At 33.7% G+C, this 20,622-nt stretch overlaps 1 protein-coding gene across 2 annotated transcripts in view; it reads right to left on the bottom strand.

Annotated features, from left to right (window-relative positions):
• SUCO (SUN domain containing ossification factor) overlaps positions 1-20,622 on the bottom strand; it is a 72,560-nt gene that overhangs the window by 42,711 nt on the left and 9,227 nt on the right. The window contains exons 2-8 of one of the 2 annotated variants that reach the window (XM_059936482.1): positions 13,078-13,186; positions 11,226-11,336; positions 8,905-9,059; positions 5,626-5,763; positions 5,241-5,391; positions 1,615-1,738; positions 785-921 (exon numbers count right to left, since the gene is read on the bottom strand). In XM_059936482.1, the coding sequence (XP_059792465.1) occupies positions 785-921; positions 1,615-1,738; positions 5,241-5,391; positions 5,626-5,763; positions 8,905-9,059; positions 11,226-11,336; positions 13,078-13,186 (925 nt within the window). The remainder of the gene's footprint in view (positions 1-784; positions 922-1,614; positions 1,739-5,240; positions 5,392-5,625; positions 5,764-8,904; positions 9,060-11,225; positions 11,337-13,077; positions 13,187-20,622) is intronic. The other variant, XM_059936474.1, reaches the window with a different exon arrangement.

The following is a 20,622-nucleotide window of genomic DNA, read 5'->3' as shown; positions in this document are numbered from 1 at the left end:
TAAAAACAGAGTGTATGCCCTTCAGTAGGTGAATGGATAAACTGTGGTACATCCAGACAATGGAATATTATTCAACACTAAAAAGAAATGAGGTATCAAGCCATGAAAAGACATGGATGAATCTTAAATGCATATTACTAAGTGAAAGAAGCCAATCTGAAAAAGCTGCGTATGGTATGATTCCAGCTATATGACATTCAGATAACACTAGGGAGATAGTAAAAAGATCAGTGGTTCCCAAAAGTTGGGGGAAGGAAGCAGTGAATAGGTAGAGCGCAGAGGATTTTTAGAGCAGTAAAAATACTCTGTATGATACTATAATGGCAGATCCATGTCATTATACATTTGTCCAAAACCACAGAATGTTTAAGAGTGAACTCTAATGTAAACTACGGACTTCAGGTGATAACAATGTGTCAATATAAGTTCATTAACTGTAACAAATGTACCATTCTGGTGGGAGATGTTGATAATGGAGGAGGCTAACACGCGTGGGGACAGGGGGTATATGAGAAATCTCTGTACCTTCCTCTCAATTTTGCTGTGAACCTCTAACTGCTCTAAAAAAATTGTCTTTAAAAAGAAAAAACAAAAATAAGGTGCAATGTATCAACCAATACACTAAGAATTCATGCAAGAAAATGTCTTTAAAAGCATAATCCTGCATTTATTAGTGGATTAGGAAAATAGCTCATGTTAAAATACAGTTCCCAGGAAACCACTGCTTATATTTAATAAAGTCACTAGTTTTCTATATGCACAGAAGAATTTTACACTGCAGTACCTTGGCTTCTGGGTTAGCTGCCAAAATTTTGGCACCACATTCTACTGAAGCATAATTATTTCGATTTTTCTGGACCTTTTTTGTGGCATGCAGACCTCCATTAGAAGATGGATGCATTGACTGACCTGCAGACAAACCTTATTATGAACATATATATATGATGATTACGACTGAAAATACCCAGAGCAAACAATCTCAAGAGCAACAGGCTGCCATCTAGAGAACAGGTTTTAATGCTTAAGAGAATATTTTAAAAACCCACATGAAAATCAAAATGCTTCAGCTCAATAACTTTAAAATATCCCTAATAAACAAATTAACTACAAAAATCCACATTACTTGATTTATGCCTAGTACAAGTCACAAAATGAAGCTTATCCATGAAAATCAAAACTTCTGCATACACATTTTATTCTATTAAGGATGAATGCTATCCTTCTATCTCTAATCCTAATCATAATTTTTAACTCTGAGAGTTATTTTACAACAACAAAAAGAAAGTATGATAATTTAGTCCAATTCTGTTTACAGTTTAAAGCTTTATGACTCAGAACTTTCCATGCCTCAACTTTCCTCATAAACTGAGATGAAAAATCACTGCTCTGCCTACTTTATTTTAGCCTCATTTAATAATTTACAATAATGGATTTTAATCAAGATTAAGGCATATGCACAGCTAAATTGCATGTGGGTAATCAAAAGCATCTTGGTAAGTTTCACCTTTAAAAAGTTTTCAGAACTGTTACTTTGTTTTACCAATTAAAAAGAGAACTACATATTTAAACCAGGCCCTTTAAAAAAAAGAAAAAAGAATCACAGTGCTTCCTTACTTTTTTCTTTTTCTACTTCCATAACTTTCTTCTTCCATTCATCAAATGTTGGTATATCTTCTGGATCTTTGGGATTTGTTATAGATGCAGGGTCAATTTCTCCTGGTTTTGTATAATCAGAACTCTGACAGAAATGTCAAAAATAAACAGATTTCAGATTTCAAAGAATATAGAGAAAACAGATTAATAAATTATAATAGTAAATACAAATGTTCCTGTCAAATTAAATAAAAGTCCAATTTTATAAGGAATGATAGTATTTTGAAAAAAAAACCAAAAAATGTAAAAAGAAAAGTTCTGGTTTAACTTAAAAGTTGAGTTTCTCTTCGAAGAATTAAAATCTTCTACCTAAGCACCACAGGATGAATCCCTTCACATGTTAGCAATATTAGCATAGGTTGTAAAAAAACCTATATAATATCGTAAGCCAAAAATTACCCATACAAAAACTGTACAAATAAATACTATAATTTTAATGCATCCATCTTAAAACCTACATTAAAATAATATACACATTAAAGGAAGCTAACTAATTTTAGATGTCGTATATTGTTTCTACAAAATCCTTAACAAGAAGTGCCATTTACATAATGAATAACGACCTAGTGTATAGCAGAGGGAAATCTAAATACTCTGTAATGACCTATATGGGAAAAGAATCTAAAAAAGAGTTGATATATGTATAATTGATTCACTTTGCTGTACAGCAGAATGTAATACAACATTGTAAGTCAATTATACTCCAATAAAAATTTAAAAAAAAAAGAAGTACCATTTATATAAAAATTTTACGGTGGATGTAAAAACCTAAATGTGAAAAGCAAAGCTTAAAGAAAAGTACAGAAAAACATCTTCATGATTCAGGCTATAAAAGGATTCAACAAGACGAAGAAAGAGATCATTTTTAAAAATGATACATTTGGATAGATTATAATTTAAAAATTAAATATATCAAAAGACCATAAACCACATGGTTCAAATAGCCAGAGACAGAAATAAATATCTGCAACACATTCAGCCAACAAAGAATTATTACCAACTATAAAGACTGCCTACAAATCAATAATGGGGGAGAGTAAAGGAGGAACAATAAACTAAGCAAAGAGAAAATACAAAATGTTCACTCTCAGTATAATCAGGGAATGCAAACGAAAACTAAAGATACTAAATAAATTATACCAATCTGATTGAGGTTAAAGTGTGACAGCCTATTGAGCCATGCAACATCTATTAGACTGCTAAAGTGAGTTTGACATTTAGGAATATTAAATAAAGATATGCATACCCTATGACCCAATAATTCCACTCCTATGTATAAATATCAGTGAAAACACACATATGTGCGTAAGAAAATATGCATAAGGATACTTACTGCAGCACTATTGATAACATCAAAAAATTAGGAACAATCTAAATATCCATTAATTGAAGAATAAATTGTGGTAGACTCGAACAATGCATAGACAAAACTCATAAACAATGTTGAGTAAAATGATACTTAAGACAAGAATGATACCATTTTACATTGTTTCAAAATATGCCAAATAATAGTATGTATTGTTTGTAGCAATGCATATTTGGTAAAAGTTAAAAAACATGCTCTACCAATGTAAAAAACACCAAATTCAAGATAGTGGTTATATCTGAAGTGGAGAGAAGAAATGTAACTGGGAAGGGCATACAATTCAATCTGTAATTTTTTTCTTAATTGGAAGAATGTATGCAAGGATGTTCATTCCATTTTTAAATTACTTCTGTATTCCTAAAACAACACATACTTATTAACAGTACCTTGAGAAGTGTACAAAACATCTATTTAGACAGCTTACTTTGGTAAATAGCACAAATCTCATACAGTATATATTTGCTATATTAGGGCACATTTTCGAGTACTAATACTAATTAGTGTATTAGTGTAATACATCAATACAAATACCTATTACCTCCTTTTAGGAAGACTTATTAGCAAATTGGTTCCTATACAACCTCCACGTCGGAGTGTTTTGCAGAACACACTAATTTATCAAATAAAGTATGTGGCTATTAAAAAAATACATAGCAGAAAATAAAATTAAAGAAGTAGCATTATACTAATTTAATTTAAAAATTAAATAACAAAAATCTAGTTTGAATGAGAAAATAAACAAATATTTATAAAAATTAATATAGTTGAGATATTTAAGAGTAAAGCCCAAATACTAAAAGAAATACATAAGAAGTAAGAACATACACACACTCTTTGAGACCCAGGCAGAGCAATCACTATTGCCTCTTAGCAACAAATAAGAGAACTAAACAATACAATAAAATTACTTTGTAAAGCATTATAACAGGCAGAAGAGTGGAATTTTTAACTGTATTAATTACCTCCTAAATAACTTAATATTCCAGAAAAATTGTCAGATAATGAGCATATTATAAAGTGTCCAGTAGTTTTGTATACTATCCAGTTCAGGATAATTCTGCCCTGTTAAGTTTGTGTGAGTGGGAGAGAGTTTATCCCCGTTATCTCAAGGATCTGCAAGACATTGCTGCAAATGGTTAAGGAGAACAAGCAAATCTTGGACAAAACTGGCTGCCATGGTTGAATTTTACATTTGATACTTAAATAGCTCAAAGAAGACATTTTTGTAATGTTTGTCTAATTTTATTTATGCCTGTGGTATTTGACAACTGAACTGTAACATATGCTTGATTTGGTTTCACTGGGAAAATTAGTTCCTTCAAGATGTTGGACTATGAAATGGGGACCTCCTATATTTATAAAAAGCATCAGATAAACAGCTGGCCCAACGACACTAAAGTCTCCAGAATGAAGTTTAGTTAGTTATGAGTGCAGATTCACAGAAAATATGTGAAAGAAAAGGTGGAGAACAGAAGATCCAAATTATAAAGAAACAAATGTGGATGTGGTACTCAGTATTTTAAAATACTCTGATTCCAAGTGTTCTGAAGTGCACAGAGTGGCCTTCATCTCTTTTATTCAGCTATTTCTTAGCTGAAGGGAGCACACTTCTCTGTCAACATTTCTTCAGGAAATTCTGTACTGGCCTCTACATGAAGTCAAAGTAGAACTCAAAAGAAGAAAAGAAAGTAAAACTGCTACACAGGAATGAGCCCTGTCTTTATTTTAAGAATCATATTCTTTAATATAAGCTAGTCTAGTTGTATTCTGCACACAAATAACAAAGGGTAAAATGTCCCTTTAACATAATTCTGGTTGAAGAGACTAAATTTAATCTTGTATTATTGAGTTAAATTTTTATTCTGAAGATACTTAAATTTAACAATCATAACTTCTTCTATATAGCTCTCTTACCTGCTTAAATAAGGACTTTATGTATCTGGTTATCAAATAATCAATGGTGGCAAAAAAACATTTATAATTAAATATAACCCAAGAGAGTTCATACTTGGGACAACACTATGTATAAACAGTATCCTGGCAATAGTTCTGTGAAGCAACCACTTGCTCTCTGGGAGCACAGTTCACCTCAGTTCCACGTTCATCACTAACTACTAATCCCCTGGCTTTATGGCAAATACGGATAGCAAATTACAAGATTAGCTAATAACAAAAATGCATTGTATAATAAAGTAGGAAACAGTGCAAGTTATTTACCTACCTCACTTTTTAAATTATCTGAAGCATTCAATGCAGATTTTGGATCACCACCACCCTGATCACTTGATGAAACTTTTGATTCAAATTCCGATTTTGTTATCTTTCCTTTGCCATGCGAAGATGACACATTTTCTATATGCTGGCCAACAAGGCTATTTGAAAGCAAAAGGCATATTAAATAAACAAATTTTAGCTGAATAACGAGTATATGCAATCTAAACTATTGTAAGTGTACATGAGTACAAAGCAAACCAAGAACGGAGTACAAAGGGATCAGTTTTCTCTTAGTCATAAAGTGGAATTAAGCATGCACCAAAGTCTACTCAAACGTGACACTGCTGTTTATTACAGAACCATACAAAGGGCAAACAAGTGCTCACACCCACCTTTCAGGTGGACTGACAAAGGAAGGCTGGTCAACTGGAGCATTTGCATCAAGGGCCTCACCAACATCACAATCAGTTTCAGATTGCTCAGTTTCACTTGGCTTGGCTATAGGAACAGTACCAGATTTTTCTATTTCACTAAAATAGAAACAAAAAAGACAATCTGACAATTTAATGGATATAATGAACCATAAGTTAAAAGTGATATTACTGATTTCCAAAACAAATCTAAGCCAGAAAAGAATGCTTTACAGCTCTGCAGACGATTTTCAAGAATTCAGATATTTTAAATCGTGTAAAGATTTAAATTATGTAAACCATTGACTCGATCTGTTAGTGCCCTTGCTTGGCCTTTAAATATTGGGTTGGCCAAAAAGTGCCTTGGGTTTTTAAGTAAAAATAAAAGACACATTTTTCATTTTCACCAAGAACGTTATTGAACAACATATTCACCCTTTTGTTCCACTACCTTCTGCCATTTTTCAGGCAACTTCATAATTCCATTTTCCCAAAACTTTTTAGCTTTTTGAGCAAAGAACTGTTCAGGTACCTTTTACAGTCTTCCAGGGAATTGAAATTTTTTCCATTAAGAGAATTTTGTGAAGACCGAAGTAAATGGAAATCCAAAGGTGCAACGCCTGGTGAATACGGCAGATGAATCAGAACTTCCCAGCCAAGCTGTAACAGTTTTTGCCTGGTCATCAAAGAAACATGCAGTCTTGCGCTATCCTGATAGAAGATTATGTGTTTTCTGTTGACTAATTCTGGATGCTTTTTGTCGAGTGCTGCTTTCAGTTGGTCTAACTGGGAGCAGTACTTGTTGGAATTAATCATTTGGTTTTCTGGAAGGAGCTCATAATAGAGGGCTCACTTCCAATCCCACCATATACACATATACACAACATCACCTTCTTTGGATGAAGACCGGCCTTTGGTGTGGTTGGTGCTGGTTCATTTCGCTTGCCCCATGATCTCTTCCATTCCACATTATTGTACAAGTATCCACTTTTCATCGCCCGTCACAATTTGTTTTAAAAACAGAATGTTTTCATTACATTTAAGTAGAGAATCGCATACGGAAATACAGTCAAGAAGGTTTTTTCCGCTTAATTTATATGGAACCCAAACATCAAAGCGATTAACATAACCAAGCTGGTGCAAATGATTTTCAGTGCTTGATTTGGATATTTTGAGTATGTTGGCTATCTCCCTCGTGGTATATAATGTTGATTGTTCTCAGTTAATGTCTCAATTTGATCGTTATCAACTTCAGCTGGTCTACCCGACCATGGAGCATCGTCCAGCGAGAAATCTCCAGCATGAAACTTCACAAACCACTTTTGACATGTTCGATCAGTCACAGCACCTTCTCCATACACTGCACAAATCTTTTTGTGCATTTCAGTTGTGTTTTTACCTTTCTTGAAATAATAAAGCATAACAGACCAAAAATGTTGCTTTTTTTCTTCCATCTTCAATATTAAAATGGCTACACAAAAATTCACCAATTTTGATGTCTTTTTTTAAATGCATGCTGATATGACAGCGGTCACATACAATCTAACAAAACTGCTTCAAATGAAGTTAAAGACAACTAAGTGCTACTAGAGTCATCTTACGGAAAAAAATGAACGAACCTTTTGGCCAACCCAATAGCTAATTACCAAATTTTAAAACAAAATATTATAGGTTAATACCTGATCTTGCCAAAAATAAGATTTTTAAATTATTTATTCTAAATGCATCTTCTCTAATGTTTCATTTCTATTAGTACATTCTACCAATATTAGAATTGTTGCCTATAGTATCAAGAAATCATCTATTATCTCAAAACGCTTCACTAAAATTCTTAAAGCACTTCTGTAATTTCATTTAAAAAATATATACCTTAATATTTTTCTTTACCTCACTCCCATTTCACTAGTCAGTCATGTTCAATATAATGAGAAAATAAGATATACTGTTCAGATACATAGTATCTAACCTTAAATTCTTTCTAAGAATTTAATATTTAAAAATTTTAAATACTATCATTATTTCTAAGCATGTCTTCTGTTACCTTGTCCCTTACCAGGGCAAACTCCTAAATGGTAACTGTAACATCTTTGTGTACAACTCCTTCAACCCAGTCCCTTACATTCTTGAAGAGAATAGGTGTCTAAAAAGTGCTTGTGGTAAAAAAAAAAAAAAAAAAGTAGTGATGATAAAAATGATGATATTAACTGACACATATATTCTTACTATGTGCCAGATATTGTCCTATACATTTTATATAAATTAACTCATTTGATAGATATGTTTAATGTAGTATTAAGAGAAGGGAATTTTGTTTTGTTCTTTGTAGTGTTGCTGGAGCTAGGAGTATAAAAGAGATTTTCTAAATTAAGGAAACCTTCAACATCACTAATCATCAGGGAAACACAAATCAAAACCACAATGAGATACCACCTCACACCTGTCAGAATGGCTATTATCAAAAAGTTTACAAATAACAAATGTTGGCAAGGATGTGGAGAAAAGGGAACCCTTGTAGACTGTTGGTGGGAATGTATATTAGTGCAGCCACTGTGGAAAACAGTAGGGAGGTTTCTCAAAAAACTAAAACTATGACCCAGCAATTCCACTCCTGGGTATATACCTGAAAAAAACAAAAACACTAATTTGGAAAGATACATGTACCCAATGTTCACAGCAGCATTATTTACAATTTCTAAGACATGGAAACAACTTAAGTGTCCATCAACAGATAAATGGATAAAGAAGCTGTGGTGTGTGTGTATATATATATATATATATATATATATATATATATATATATATATATGGATATGCCATTTGCAGCAACATGGATGGACTTGGAGGGCATTATGCTAAGTGAAATAAGTCAGAGAAAGATAAATACTGTATGATATAGCTAATATGTGGAATCTAAAAAATACAACAAACTAGTAAATATAATAAAAGTAGCAGACTCACAGATACAGAGACCAAACTAGTGGTTACCAATGGGGAGGGTGGGAAGGGGCAATATAGGGGTGGCAGGGTGGAAGGTACAAAGTACTGGGTGTAAGACAGGCTCAAGGATGTATTGTACAACATGGGGAATATAGCCAATATTTTGTAATAACTATAAATGGAAAGTAAACTTTAAACAATATATAAAAATAAAACAGACATTATTACTTAGGTCTGCTATAAAGCCTTAATGTCGAATTTGAGTATCAAAGAAATTTTTCTGTCATTATCTAATCATATTTTTTTCTCTTTGTAATGACTTACTCAAGCTTTGAGATTGGAGTGATCTCTGAGGTAGATGAGCTGGAAGTATTTTCCACGTTTTCACTGTCCACAACTACACTGGAAGGATCTTCAGGCAGATCAACTGTAGAGAGTGTTTCAATCACAGATGGACTTAACTTTTTTGACTCCGTATTCTGTTTTTAAAAAAGTCAGTTATATTTAATGTTGGGATTAATAAACTATGTCTTTAGCTGAAAAGGGTATTATAAAAACTATGTCTCAAAAGTAACAATATAAATAAATAATGTTCACTAAAAAAGTAGTTTTATAAAAATCCTTTCTTCCAACATTACCACCCTAAGGAATATATTTCATATTAAAATACAGGCTCTACACATTTTTCATGGCATTTCATAAACTAGGACAAAGCAGCTTGTCTTTCTTCTTTCCTATTTCCTATTTTATATCAGGACCCACAAAATCTCCCTCTTACTGTAATTAATTAATGCTAATAGCAACACAGAAATCCTATATAAATATATAAAATAGTACAAAGCATAGTTTTTGCCCCTGAGCAGTTAAGAAGACAACGTGTATCAACAAATAACAACACAAGGCATGTATAAATAACATTACAAAGCAATACATGATTCTTGCTGCTCCTTCAAGGCCCGTATGCTCTGGGCCATTCACTCCTCCAAAACACAAACTGAAACGTACTTAATACCTACTCATGTTTGAAAACCTCTTATCAGTACCTCCTCCCCCACAACTAACCCTAAATAGAATGAGCCATTCCCCTTCCTCTATGCCTCCACTGTTCTCTGTACAGACTTTAATCACAGGATCTATAACACCTCAATTGCCCTTATTTATTTCTTTCTCTTCTTCAACTACACTATAAATGTCTTGAGTAAGGACTATATTTTCCTGATCTTCATGTTCCTAGTGCCTAGCACAGTATCTAGCACACAGTAGACATTTAATAGTTACTAAATGAATATCAAGTGAGAGGTACTCGTGCTCAGTTCAAGGTAAAGAGAAGCGAAGGACTACTCTGGACTAGAAGAACTAGGACTCTGAAGAACAGGGCAGCCAGGACAGCAGCAGAAAGAAAACATGAGGCAGAGTCAGAAGAGTACAAAATAGAATGTGATCGTCTGGGGAATTATTTACACTGGAACGAAAAATTCACAAAAGAATACAAATACTTTACATTTTATGATGGAGGCTTTGAGAAAAGAACCATTACAATATTATCAAATACTGCATTATCATTCAATATGCATGCAATATAAAAAAATTAGTAAGATATTTTACACTTTTTTTTTCTTAGTTACTAAGTCTCCAAAATCGATGTGTATCTTATACTTACAGCAAATCTCAACTTGGACTATCCACATTTCCACAGGTAGCTAGTGGCTACTATATTGAACAGCACAGGTCTCTAAGATGCAGTAAGCACTTCAAAGTATTTGAACAAGAGAATACCGTAATAAAAATTCAGGAAAATGAACAAAGGCTGGACTGTTCAGGATACTCATAAAATTGAAGGGTTACAGAGATCACTTTTCTTACTCTTATGCACAAATCTTTTCCAAATGTCCTCCAGAATCCAATAAAATGAAACTTACTATATCTCCTTAGATAACCCAATTAACTCATAAAATAACACTGGCTGCATTTTTTTAAGAGAATTCTCCCTCCTTTTAAGCTGAAATTTGTTTTTGTTAATATTTGAGATATTTAGTTTTTCCTTAGTCCTTCTTCCCTCCAGATCAAATATCCCCAGTTCCTTCAGTCATTCCTGATACTAAATGGTTTCCAAATGCTTCAGCATTCTGATCAGCTTACATTCTGGTCTAGTTTTTAATATCTTTCATAAAATCTGGTATACAAAATGGTAAATAACATTTAGGATGTAATATGAGATTAAAAGGAAAAAATACACTCAACCTATTATTTATTAATCCGTATTCCACACTAAGTGGTAAAATTTTGGTATCAAAATGCTCTGTGTTCTACATATAAATACATTAAGTCAGAAAATAATTTCCCCTGACATCTGAAAAACTGAAGAGACAAGATAAACTATAGAGAGTCAAAATGGAATCTAGAAGAAAGGAGGACTTACAACCAAACCTATACCACAGAGAAAACAGTCACATTTACTATTAAACCTGTAATTCCGAATTTTCTCAAAAGTAGTACTCTTAGCAGGTGACTAGTATTAAGGCCAGCTGCATGGTACTACAAAAAGAAAAAAATAAAAATACACAATATGGTGACCAAACAGGTTTTCTATTTTGTGAAGTGGTTTGAAAAGGCATATCATTAAAAATCAAAGCAACAAAGCTTACTTGTACATTCACAACGTAGTCATCTTTTACTTTGTGTTCTTCTGGAGGAACAGGTAAGCTTGAACCCACCTTTCCCGATAATTCGGCATTGATAGGTCCCTCTCTTTCATCCTATATTGCAACAAAGAAAAGGCCAACTGATAAAATTGTTTCACAAAACAGTCCTGAAGCAACATTAAAAACCATCTTTCTATACTTTACAACCAAAACACTTTACTGTGACTTTAATGTCTTTTGTTTCCATGCTTATTGTCTACCTTCCAGCATTACCCTCCTTACTGCTTCACTTCAAATGTATACTACATGTGTACGCTGGTGGTATAATGAGCATAGCTGCCTTCCAAATATACACTACATCTGATTTCTTAATAAACACTTTAGTCCTACTACCCAGCACTATGTGTCAGTAAGTACTTGATAAATGAATGTACTTATAGTTTTTGTGTCACCTCTCTTGACACTCACTTTCAAATTAGAATTTCAGATATATTGTCCTTAAATTTATCTTCTGGCATATAAGCTTCATAAAAGCAAAGTTCATATTCATCATTATCTAAGCCTGTATAGCATATACTAGGTACCCGAATGTTTGCTGAAAGAATGTTTCCCCTTCCTTAATGCTTTGCTTAAACTCATTCTTACAACATTTAAGTTTTCAAATTTCTCATCAAAGAAGATATCAACTCTAAATCTTATAGACTGTAGATAGAAGCACACAATTATACTTTATTCGGAGAGATACCCAGCAATAGTCTTCAAAATTTTAACTGCTCCATCCCAGAAATATATCCTGTATAACTTAGAAATTTAAATAATCTACTCTAAACACAATATCATGCCAAAAAAAAAAAAACAGCCCAAGCATGTAATTATAAGTTTGTGCATTCACACACACACACAAACGTACACACAAACATGCATGCACACACACAGCTGAGAAACAATGCAAAAGTCTGTCAATAAATAAATGCTTAATAAATTGTGATACACCCATATGACAGAATAAAAATGTAGCTATTCAGAAGAATACAGTAACATGCAAAGGTATCCATGAGATATTACTGGGGAAGAGGGGAAATAAATTTGTACAATATTTTTTTAATAAAAATTAAAACATTAATTTGTATGCTACAAAATGATATATCTATAACCACAGAAAACGGTCTGAATGTTTTCACAAGAAACAGTAAATTGTGGTTCCTTTGAGGAGGGGAATGAGATATAAATATGAATATCTTATAGTGGGTATAAATTACATCTGTAATTTAAAATAAGTATATTGATTTGGGGGCAGGGGGGAGCCAAATCTAGCTAAAGTCAATACTCACCTTTCATCATTTAAAATGATAGCTCACCTTTCATCATTTAAAATGATAAAATAATAAATTATTTAGACACCATCAGATTTTTTGGACTCTGTCTATTCACTCCACACAATTATATAAAACAAAGTACATAGCCACTAATTGCAGACTTTCCCTATAATACTCATTTCTAATAGTTTTTAATTCATAAGACTGGGGTTTCTTTAGAAACCCTTTAACTAGTTAAAGCATTAAAAAGAGAACCCTGGTTTTCTCTCTGAATAGGCACTATTTTTTCTCCTTACTGTAGGACTAAGGATGTTATTACAACATTCCAAATATAAGCAATAAGAATAAATATATAAATATCTCAGAGTCACATTAATTTCAGAATTACCTGAGTAACTCCTCATATTATAGCAAAGAAAATTACAAATCTCCACCAAAAATTATGTCATAGTATTTTTGAAATACTTTTATTCCAAATGTTTTGAGGAAGTCTTAGAAAGCTAATACACAAATTACAACTTCAACTTCATTTAAGGTACCTTTTTCTGGAATTGTACATCTTCATTTTCTAGTGCACAATTGTCATCTTGAGAGTAGTATGATGAAGCTGAAGAACTCTCTTTGCAACATACATGCCAACTGGGAAGCCTGTAAAACATCCACCGTCACCACCACCAAAAAAAAAAAAGAAGAAAGAAAGAAGAAAAAAAAGTTGTTAAGCCAACATATTCCATACCTGGACTAGAATTTGAGGCAATAAACAAACAGATGGTTCTTATCCTAATGCTCTTGAGAACTTAACAATTTAATGATGAAGACAAATGTACGTAAGACAAAGATTTTTTATTTAATGCCCTAAGAAAACCATAAACAGTGTTATCAGCACTCCAAGTTAAGGCATCATGAATCTCATGAAGGTAAAACAGGAAAAACTTCACAAAAGGAGTATCTGATAATTATCACAAAAGGAACAGAGAAAGTTGTCAAAGAGCTAACCTCCTCAGAAAGCATCAGATGCCAATGATATTCTAAATTCTACCAAATATTTAAGAACAGATAACTGTAAAGCTACCTAAACTATTGATATTTCAAAACATTTAAGGTAATTTAAGGTAATATGTATGGTAGATCTGAAAACCACATACTGAAGTGGCAAAAAAGGAAACTTAAAAAATTAGACAGACTGACTCTAAACTTTATATAAATAGAATAGTCAAGAAGATTTTAATGTGGGGAAACTAGACATCTAAGAAACCACAATAATCACAACAATATGGTAGTGAGATGAGAGAGGAAAAGGGAATCCCCAGGGTGACTGGAAAGAGAATTCCTAGGATGACAGCTGTACGTACACAAAGAACAGAGGGCAACCACACTAAATGGGAGGTCATCAGAAGCTCTGGAAGAGGTCTTCTTTAGGAGGATGAAATTAACAGCACAACTGATGAGTCTGAAAATCTCAAGAACAGATTTACATAACTGGTAGATAATTTGTAATTAAATAGAAAAATAAGCAAATATAACAAGTCAAATATTAGTACCATGAAAAAGGAAAAGCAGAACAGAAAAGGGAAAAGTAATCATGTTTTACTACACAGCTCAGTTGTATCATTTATAGTAATAATATAAACACTGAATACTGATCTAACCCAAATTATGACTAAACTGTATTACTAGCATGTGCTTAAGAGAATCTGATCATCTGTAGTAAAATACCTAAAACTGACATTAAAGCAATTATTTTAGAGACAAAGAGGTAAGCATAAAATTCATCAGCTAAGAGGTGAAAGTGGTTTCCTTGAAAGATATAATGGGGAAAGAGGGATGAGGGAATGGCTTATTTGCAAAAGCAAACAAAATCCTTTTAGAGCTATCTGACTTTTTGATATGAATACATCATTTTGATAAAAATTAAAACCAAAAAAAAACAAAAAGAGAAGAGCAAAGTACATAATAATATATACATATAGTATGCTACCATGTGTGCATATGTGTACTAAAGGCACCTGTATGTGCATAAATTTCTCTGGAAGAATTAAAAAGAAAAGAAAAAAAAGCACCACCTTGGTTGCCTCCAGGGTGGAAAACTGAGTGACTGACTGGGTGACAGGATAATAGGTGGATATTCTTCACTCTACAATACTCTATGTCTTTTGAACCACAAGAATATATTACTTATTCAAAATTTCATATAGATATATCACTATTTATTAAATATTTCTTTATTGATAGACTTTTGCATTGTTTCTCAGCTGTGTGTGTGTACACATGTGTGTTTGTAGGTGCATTTGTGAGTGTATATATACACATATTTGGGACGGCAAAAAGTTTCAGATATTCAAAACTGTGGGTGTTAGAATTTTGGAGATTATGCCCCCTTATTTTCTATATTCCTTTCTATACTTTCTAAATTTCTACCATGAGCACATACTAGTTTTATCATCAAGAATTCTGCATGTGTATGTGTATATGTGTGTATAAATCCTAATATTCACAGTTAATGTGAAGATGGCCAAAAGACATTAAATCTCATGATCCTAATTTTTACTATCATATAATCAAATCCCATTATCCAAAGTTAGGAGTTTTTGGGTGAGACTGGCATTTGAATCAGTGGACTCAGTAGACTGCCCTCCCCAATGTGAGTGGGCATCATCTAATCCTCTGAGGGCCTGAACTGAACAAAAATCAGAAGAATTTGCCCTTTTTTCCTCTGCCTCACTATTTGAGCTGAGGCATCTCATCTTCTCCTGCCCTTTAACTGGGATTTATATCTTCAGCTCTACTGGTTAATAGGCCTTCAGACTTGGCCTGAATTAACCACTGGTTTTCCTCGGTCTCCAGCTTTCAGATCGCAGACTGTGGGTCTTCTCAGCTCCCATAATCGGGTGACCCAACGCCTCATTTTATATATATATATATATATATATATATATATGGTTGGTTCTATTTCTCTGAAGAACGTGAATACACCTGACATTAATATAGACTACATTCTTTACCTATCTACCCTATTCCTCTTAATTACAGCTTTATCAACAGTATCACTTAAATACCTCTAACATATCAGTCCCTATTTAAGGACAGATATTAATTAAGGACAGACCTGTAAAGATAACCTTAATTTTGTGTATAAAAAAAGCCTAAAATAGATAAAATTTATCACCAAGTAATAACTGTCAAGAAATTTTAGGGCTTCCCTGGTGGCGCAGTGGTTGAGAATCTGCCTGCCAATGCAGGGGACACAGGTTCGAGCCCTGGTCTGGGAAGATCCCACATGCCACGGAGCCACTAGGCCCATGAGCCGCAATTACTGAGCCTGCGCATCTGGAGTCTGTGCTCCGCAACAAGAGAGGCCGCGATAGTAAGAGGCCCGCGCACCGCGATGAAGAGTGGCCCCCGCTTGCCGCAACTGGAGAAAGCCCTCGCACAGAAACGAAGACCCAACACAGCCATAAATTAATTAATTAATTAATTTTTTTAAAAAAGAAAGAAATTTTAAATCACCAAAGTAAAATGAAATACCCCAAACCCACTCCAACTCTACTGAAGAAGAATGAATCACTATAATGGGGTCTTTACTTTCAACAAGTTCCCCCAGGTGAATTAGATATGCATGCCCCCTCATTAAGAATCAGTGGGTCACATTACAATGGCTGAGGGCACTTTGTTGCATGATTAAATGGGTCTCATTCCATACTACTTAAGCAAGTTTCAAAAACTGTACTATGAAAACCCCAAGCCTGATGATTTTCAAAACTTTTAAGAAGTTCAGCACCACAAATCACATCAAGATAATTGGCAGTCTGTGAGCCTGACACTCTCCCTCAGTTCAAAATGAGTACTCCCCACTACTATTTGTAAGTTGATTCTGTGCCATGTATATCCTCTCTTACACTTAAACTCTTTGAGAATCAATTCCATATTCCTAACTATTGATACTTTAGCCCCTCCCTACAAAGCCCAAACCTGCAAACATTATGTGCTTAATAAATATTTATTAAATGAATAAGGGTTCTGAGGGGAACTGTTTTGTAGCAAGTAGCAGATAGGAAATTAGGTCACTTTTCATTCCTCTTCCCATCAGCCCCATCACCTCCACCACTACTACTCCCCAACTCACCCACCCACCCACCACCCCCTCACACACAAACAAACTCAAAAAACAGAATCTGGAAACTAAGAGGACATTTATCCCTTTTTGCCAATTCCTCCCCAATAACGTGGCATGGATTCACCATTCATACAGAAAGGTATTAACTTTCAGAGTAAATGTAATTAAAAGTCTTGTAAAATTCACATTTGAGTGTCATTTAGGATAGCAACAGCTAACAACATTCTAAAGCCTGGAAACAAAATTATGCAGCAGAATAATCCTTTGGTAAAAGAGGAAATAATAGGGAACATTACAAAACATAGCAGAAGACTACAGGTCGAAATTGGTGGGATGCCGGTAAGACAGCAGCAGGAAAACTATGCTTCTGAGCACATTTGGAGACACTGAATACAAAAGAGCTAATCTTTCAACTCAAGAAGATAAAGAACTGTAAATCTAAAGAAAAATGGAAGACTATAAGGACAGAAATCACTGAAATAAAAAACAAAACCAAAAAAAGCAAAGAAGATTAAGAAAACCAAAAGTTAGTCTTTCGACGAAAATATTAAAAAGATAAACCTCTGGAAAAACCGATAAAGGAGAGTTGGTGATGTGAATTAACAAAATATGTTCTAAAAGCATGAAATAACCACAAACAAAACAGATTTTTTAAAATTATAAAATATTACCAGCTATATATACTAATATATTTGAAAACTCAGAAAAAATAGATGTTTCTAGAAAAATAACAAAATTGGCACAAAGTATACAAAAATTGGAATTAATTGATGATAATTAAAGAAATTTGAGTGGATTAATCAACACCATACACAGAGAAAAAGGAAATCTCACTCTTTCTTTTCCCACTTTTTATTGGGAAATAATTTCAAACTTTCAGAAGAAATGCCAACATAGCACAAAGAACATCCACAAACCCTTTGCCCATATCAACCTATTGTTAACATTTTGACCCACTGGTTCCATCATTTGCCATTTGCTCCTGGCAAGCACATAGCCCTCCCTCTCTCCCCACTCCACGTAATTTATCTCTAAATATCTTCTGTATGTATTTCTTCAGAATAAGGATATTCTCTTACACAACCATGCCACAATTATCAACCTCAGTAAATGTTACATTGACACAATAATCTATGTCCCCAGTAGTGTCCTTACAGCATTCCCCCTCTCCCCACCTCAAGTACAGAATCGAGTGTAAGATCATATCCTGCATTTTTCATGTGCCTTCAGCCTCCTTTAACCTGTAATAGTTCTTGGCTTTTACCTTATGTGGCACTGACATTTTGAAGGACATAGTCCTTTTATTTTGAAATAATATGGTCCTTTTTTGAGGTTTGTCTGATGTTTCATCATGAGCAGATTCAGGTTATGTATTCCTGGCTGGAAGCCTTCATAAGCGATGTTGTATCTTTCTCAGGGTATTATATCCAGAAGCATACGATATCCATCTGTTTCGGCACTTGCAATTCCACTTTTAGGTACTTCTTAAGGGAAATTAAAACTATGTGTACAAAAATGTCCCCTGTAGCTTTCACTCCTAATAGCCAAAAACTGGAAGCAGCCCAGATGTTCAACAGGAAAATGTAAACAAACTGTAGTACATTCATACAATGTACTACTTCTCAGAATAAAAAGGAATGAATTACTAATGAATGAAAAAAGATAGATAAATCTTGGAAGCATTACACTGAGTGAAAGAAGCCAGACACCAGAATAAATACTGTATAATTCCATTTAAATAAAGTTCCAGAATTAGCAAAACTATCCGTGGTGATAGAAATCAAATCACTGGTTGCTTCAGGGAATTCTGTAGAATGGGACATGAAAAAACATTCTGGAGTGATGGAAATGTTCGATACCTTGATGGGGTGTGAGTTATACAGATGTATACATTTGCCAAAACTGATCCAACTATACAGTTGATACCATATGTGCATTTCACTGTATGTCAATTATTTCAATTTAAAAATATAAGAAGCAAAAAAGTCAATATTTTCCTCCCCAGCAATAACAAAATAGAAAATAAACTATTAGCAATAACAAAAATTATAAAATAATTTACAGAAATTAACCTTAAAAATTACACAACCACTTATAGAGAAAAAATGTTAACTCTAATAATGACCATAAAATGAAGAGACAAATAAATGAAGATCTAATATGTTCATGGATGGAATGCTACTGACAGCAGAGTAAAGACAGCAATTCTCCCCAAAGTAATTCATCACTCAAATATAACTCCTATCAAAATACCTGAAGGGGGACTTCCCTGGTGGTCCAGTGGTTGAGAATCCGCCTTCCAATGAAGGAGACGCGGGTTCAATCCCTGGTCGGGGAACTAAGATCCTACATGCCACGGGGCAACTAAGCCCGCATGCTGCAACTACTGAGCCCGCACGCTGGAACTAAAGATCCTGCGTGCTGCAACTAAGACCCAACGCAGCCAAAAAAAAAAAAAAAAAAAAAAACAACAACAAAAAAACCTGAAGGATCCTTACTGTATAGGACAGGAAACTCTACTCAACACTCTGAAATAACCCATATGGGAAAAGAATCTGAAAAAGAATAGATATATGTATATGTATAACTGAATCACTTTGCTGTACACCTGAAACTAACGCAACATTGTAAATCTACTATACTCCAATATAAAATAAAAATTAAAAGAGAATCCTAAAGACAAAAACAAACAAACAAAAAAACCTGAAGGCTCCTAATGTTCTAAATATGATATGGAAAAACCAGTCTAAGAATAACTATATTAACAAAAAAAGCAAAGACAAGTGTTTCACCTTGCCAGATAATTAAGATTTACTACAAAACCACCCTAATTCGTCTATAGTACTGGGATCGCAAAAGACAAGCAACTGGAACAAATACTCCCAAATGCATTTGTTGGCATAAAGTCTCTCATTAGAAGCAGCCTGCACACAAAGGGCTCAATAAATACCCATTGAATGAATGAATAAACGACATCAGGCCTTCCTGAGGCATCTGCCACATCATTAACTACGTAGAATTCACTTAATGATGATTCTAGTAACTAAAACAAGCTTCTAAAAAACTGTTCAGTGGAAAAAAGTAGGAAAAAGAATGAGATTAATAGCATTATACCCTGTATGTAAATTTTAAAACATATAAACAAAACATTATTTTGGAAGAAAACACAAGTATACGAGGTAAATACATGAAGGTCGACTGGAAAAACACATCAAATATACTCTAGGGTAAATGCCCAACATGGGGGAGATAGGAGTGAAAATGAAGATAGAAGATAAAAGAGTAATGATGTAAAATGGAGGAAAAAGGGGGATCCATACAGAAGGTAGCATAAACAGAGTATGATCAATCCAATCCTAAATATCTGATGTCTCTAGAAGAAAACACAGTCTTTTTTTTAGTGTGCCAGGCAGTTTAGATTAAAATATTAATCTAACTTTTACAAGTAAACTAAAGCTCAGAAGTTAACTGGCCCAAAGTCACTCAATTTGTGACTACAAATCTAGATCTACCTCTCCAAAGCCTATGATCTTTCTGTAGTGCTACATTTCTTATTTAATACTCTCTGGTCAATAGATAAATGAAAAGAAAGGTGAGAAAATAACACTAATCCATTCCCTTAAGAACTGATGATGTTAGTCATGGCTAGTTACAGCAGAACATAAAAATATAAGAACTATTACAAGGGAGGGGCAATATTTACCTCTTGATTTAGAAAGCAGCCACAAGAGATAAATACAAAGCTTTGTAGTGTAGTGGCTAGGGCATGGACTTCAGAGTCAAAAGACCCAAGTGTTAATCCCAGGTGCATTCTCTTGGACAAATTACAAAACCTGTATGTCTCCACTGTAAAATGGGAAAATGAAATAATGCATGTGCAATGCTTAGCCTGGCATAGAATATGCACTCAAATGTTAGCAGTTGTTATCAGCTACTATCTTTATCTTCTTTCATTTATCAAATTCCAGAG

The sequence above is a fragment of the Balaenoptera ricei genome, chromosome 1, assembly GCF_028023285.1.
Source record: "Balaenoptera ricei isolate mBalRic1 chromosome 1, mBalRic1.hap2, whole genome shotgun sequence".
Lineage (NCBI taxonomy): Eukaryota > Metazoa > Chordata > Mammalia > Artiodactyla > Balaenopteridae > Balaenoptera > Balaenoptera ricei.
This window is presented reverse-complemented; position numbering and strand designations above follow the sequence as displayed.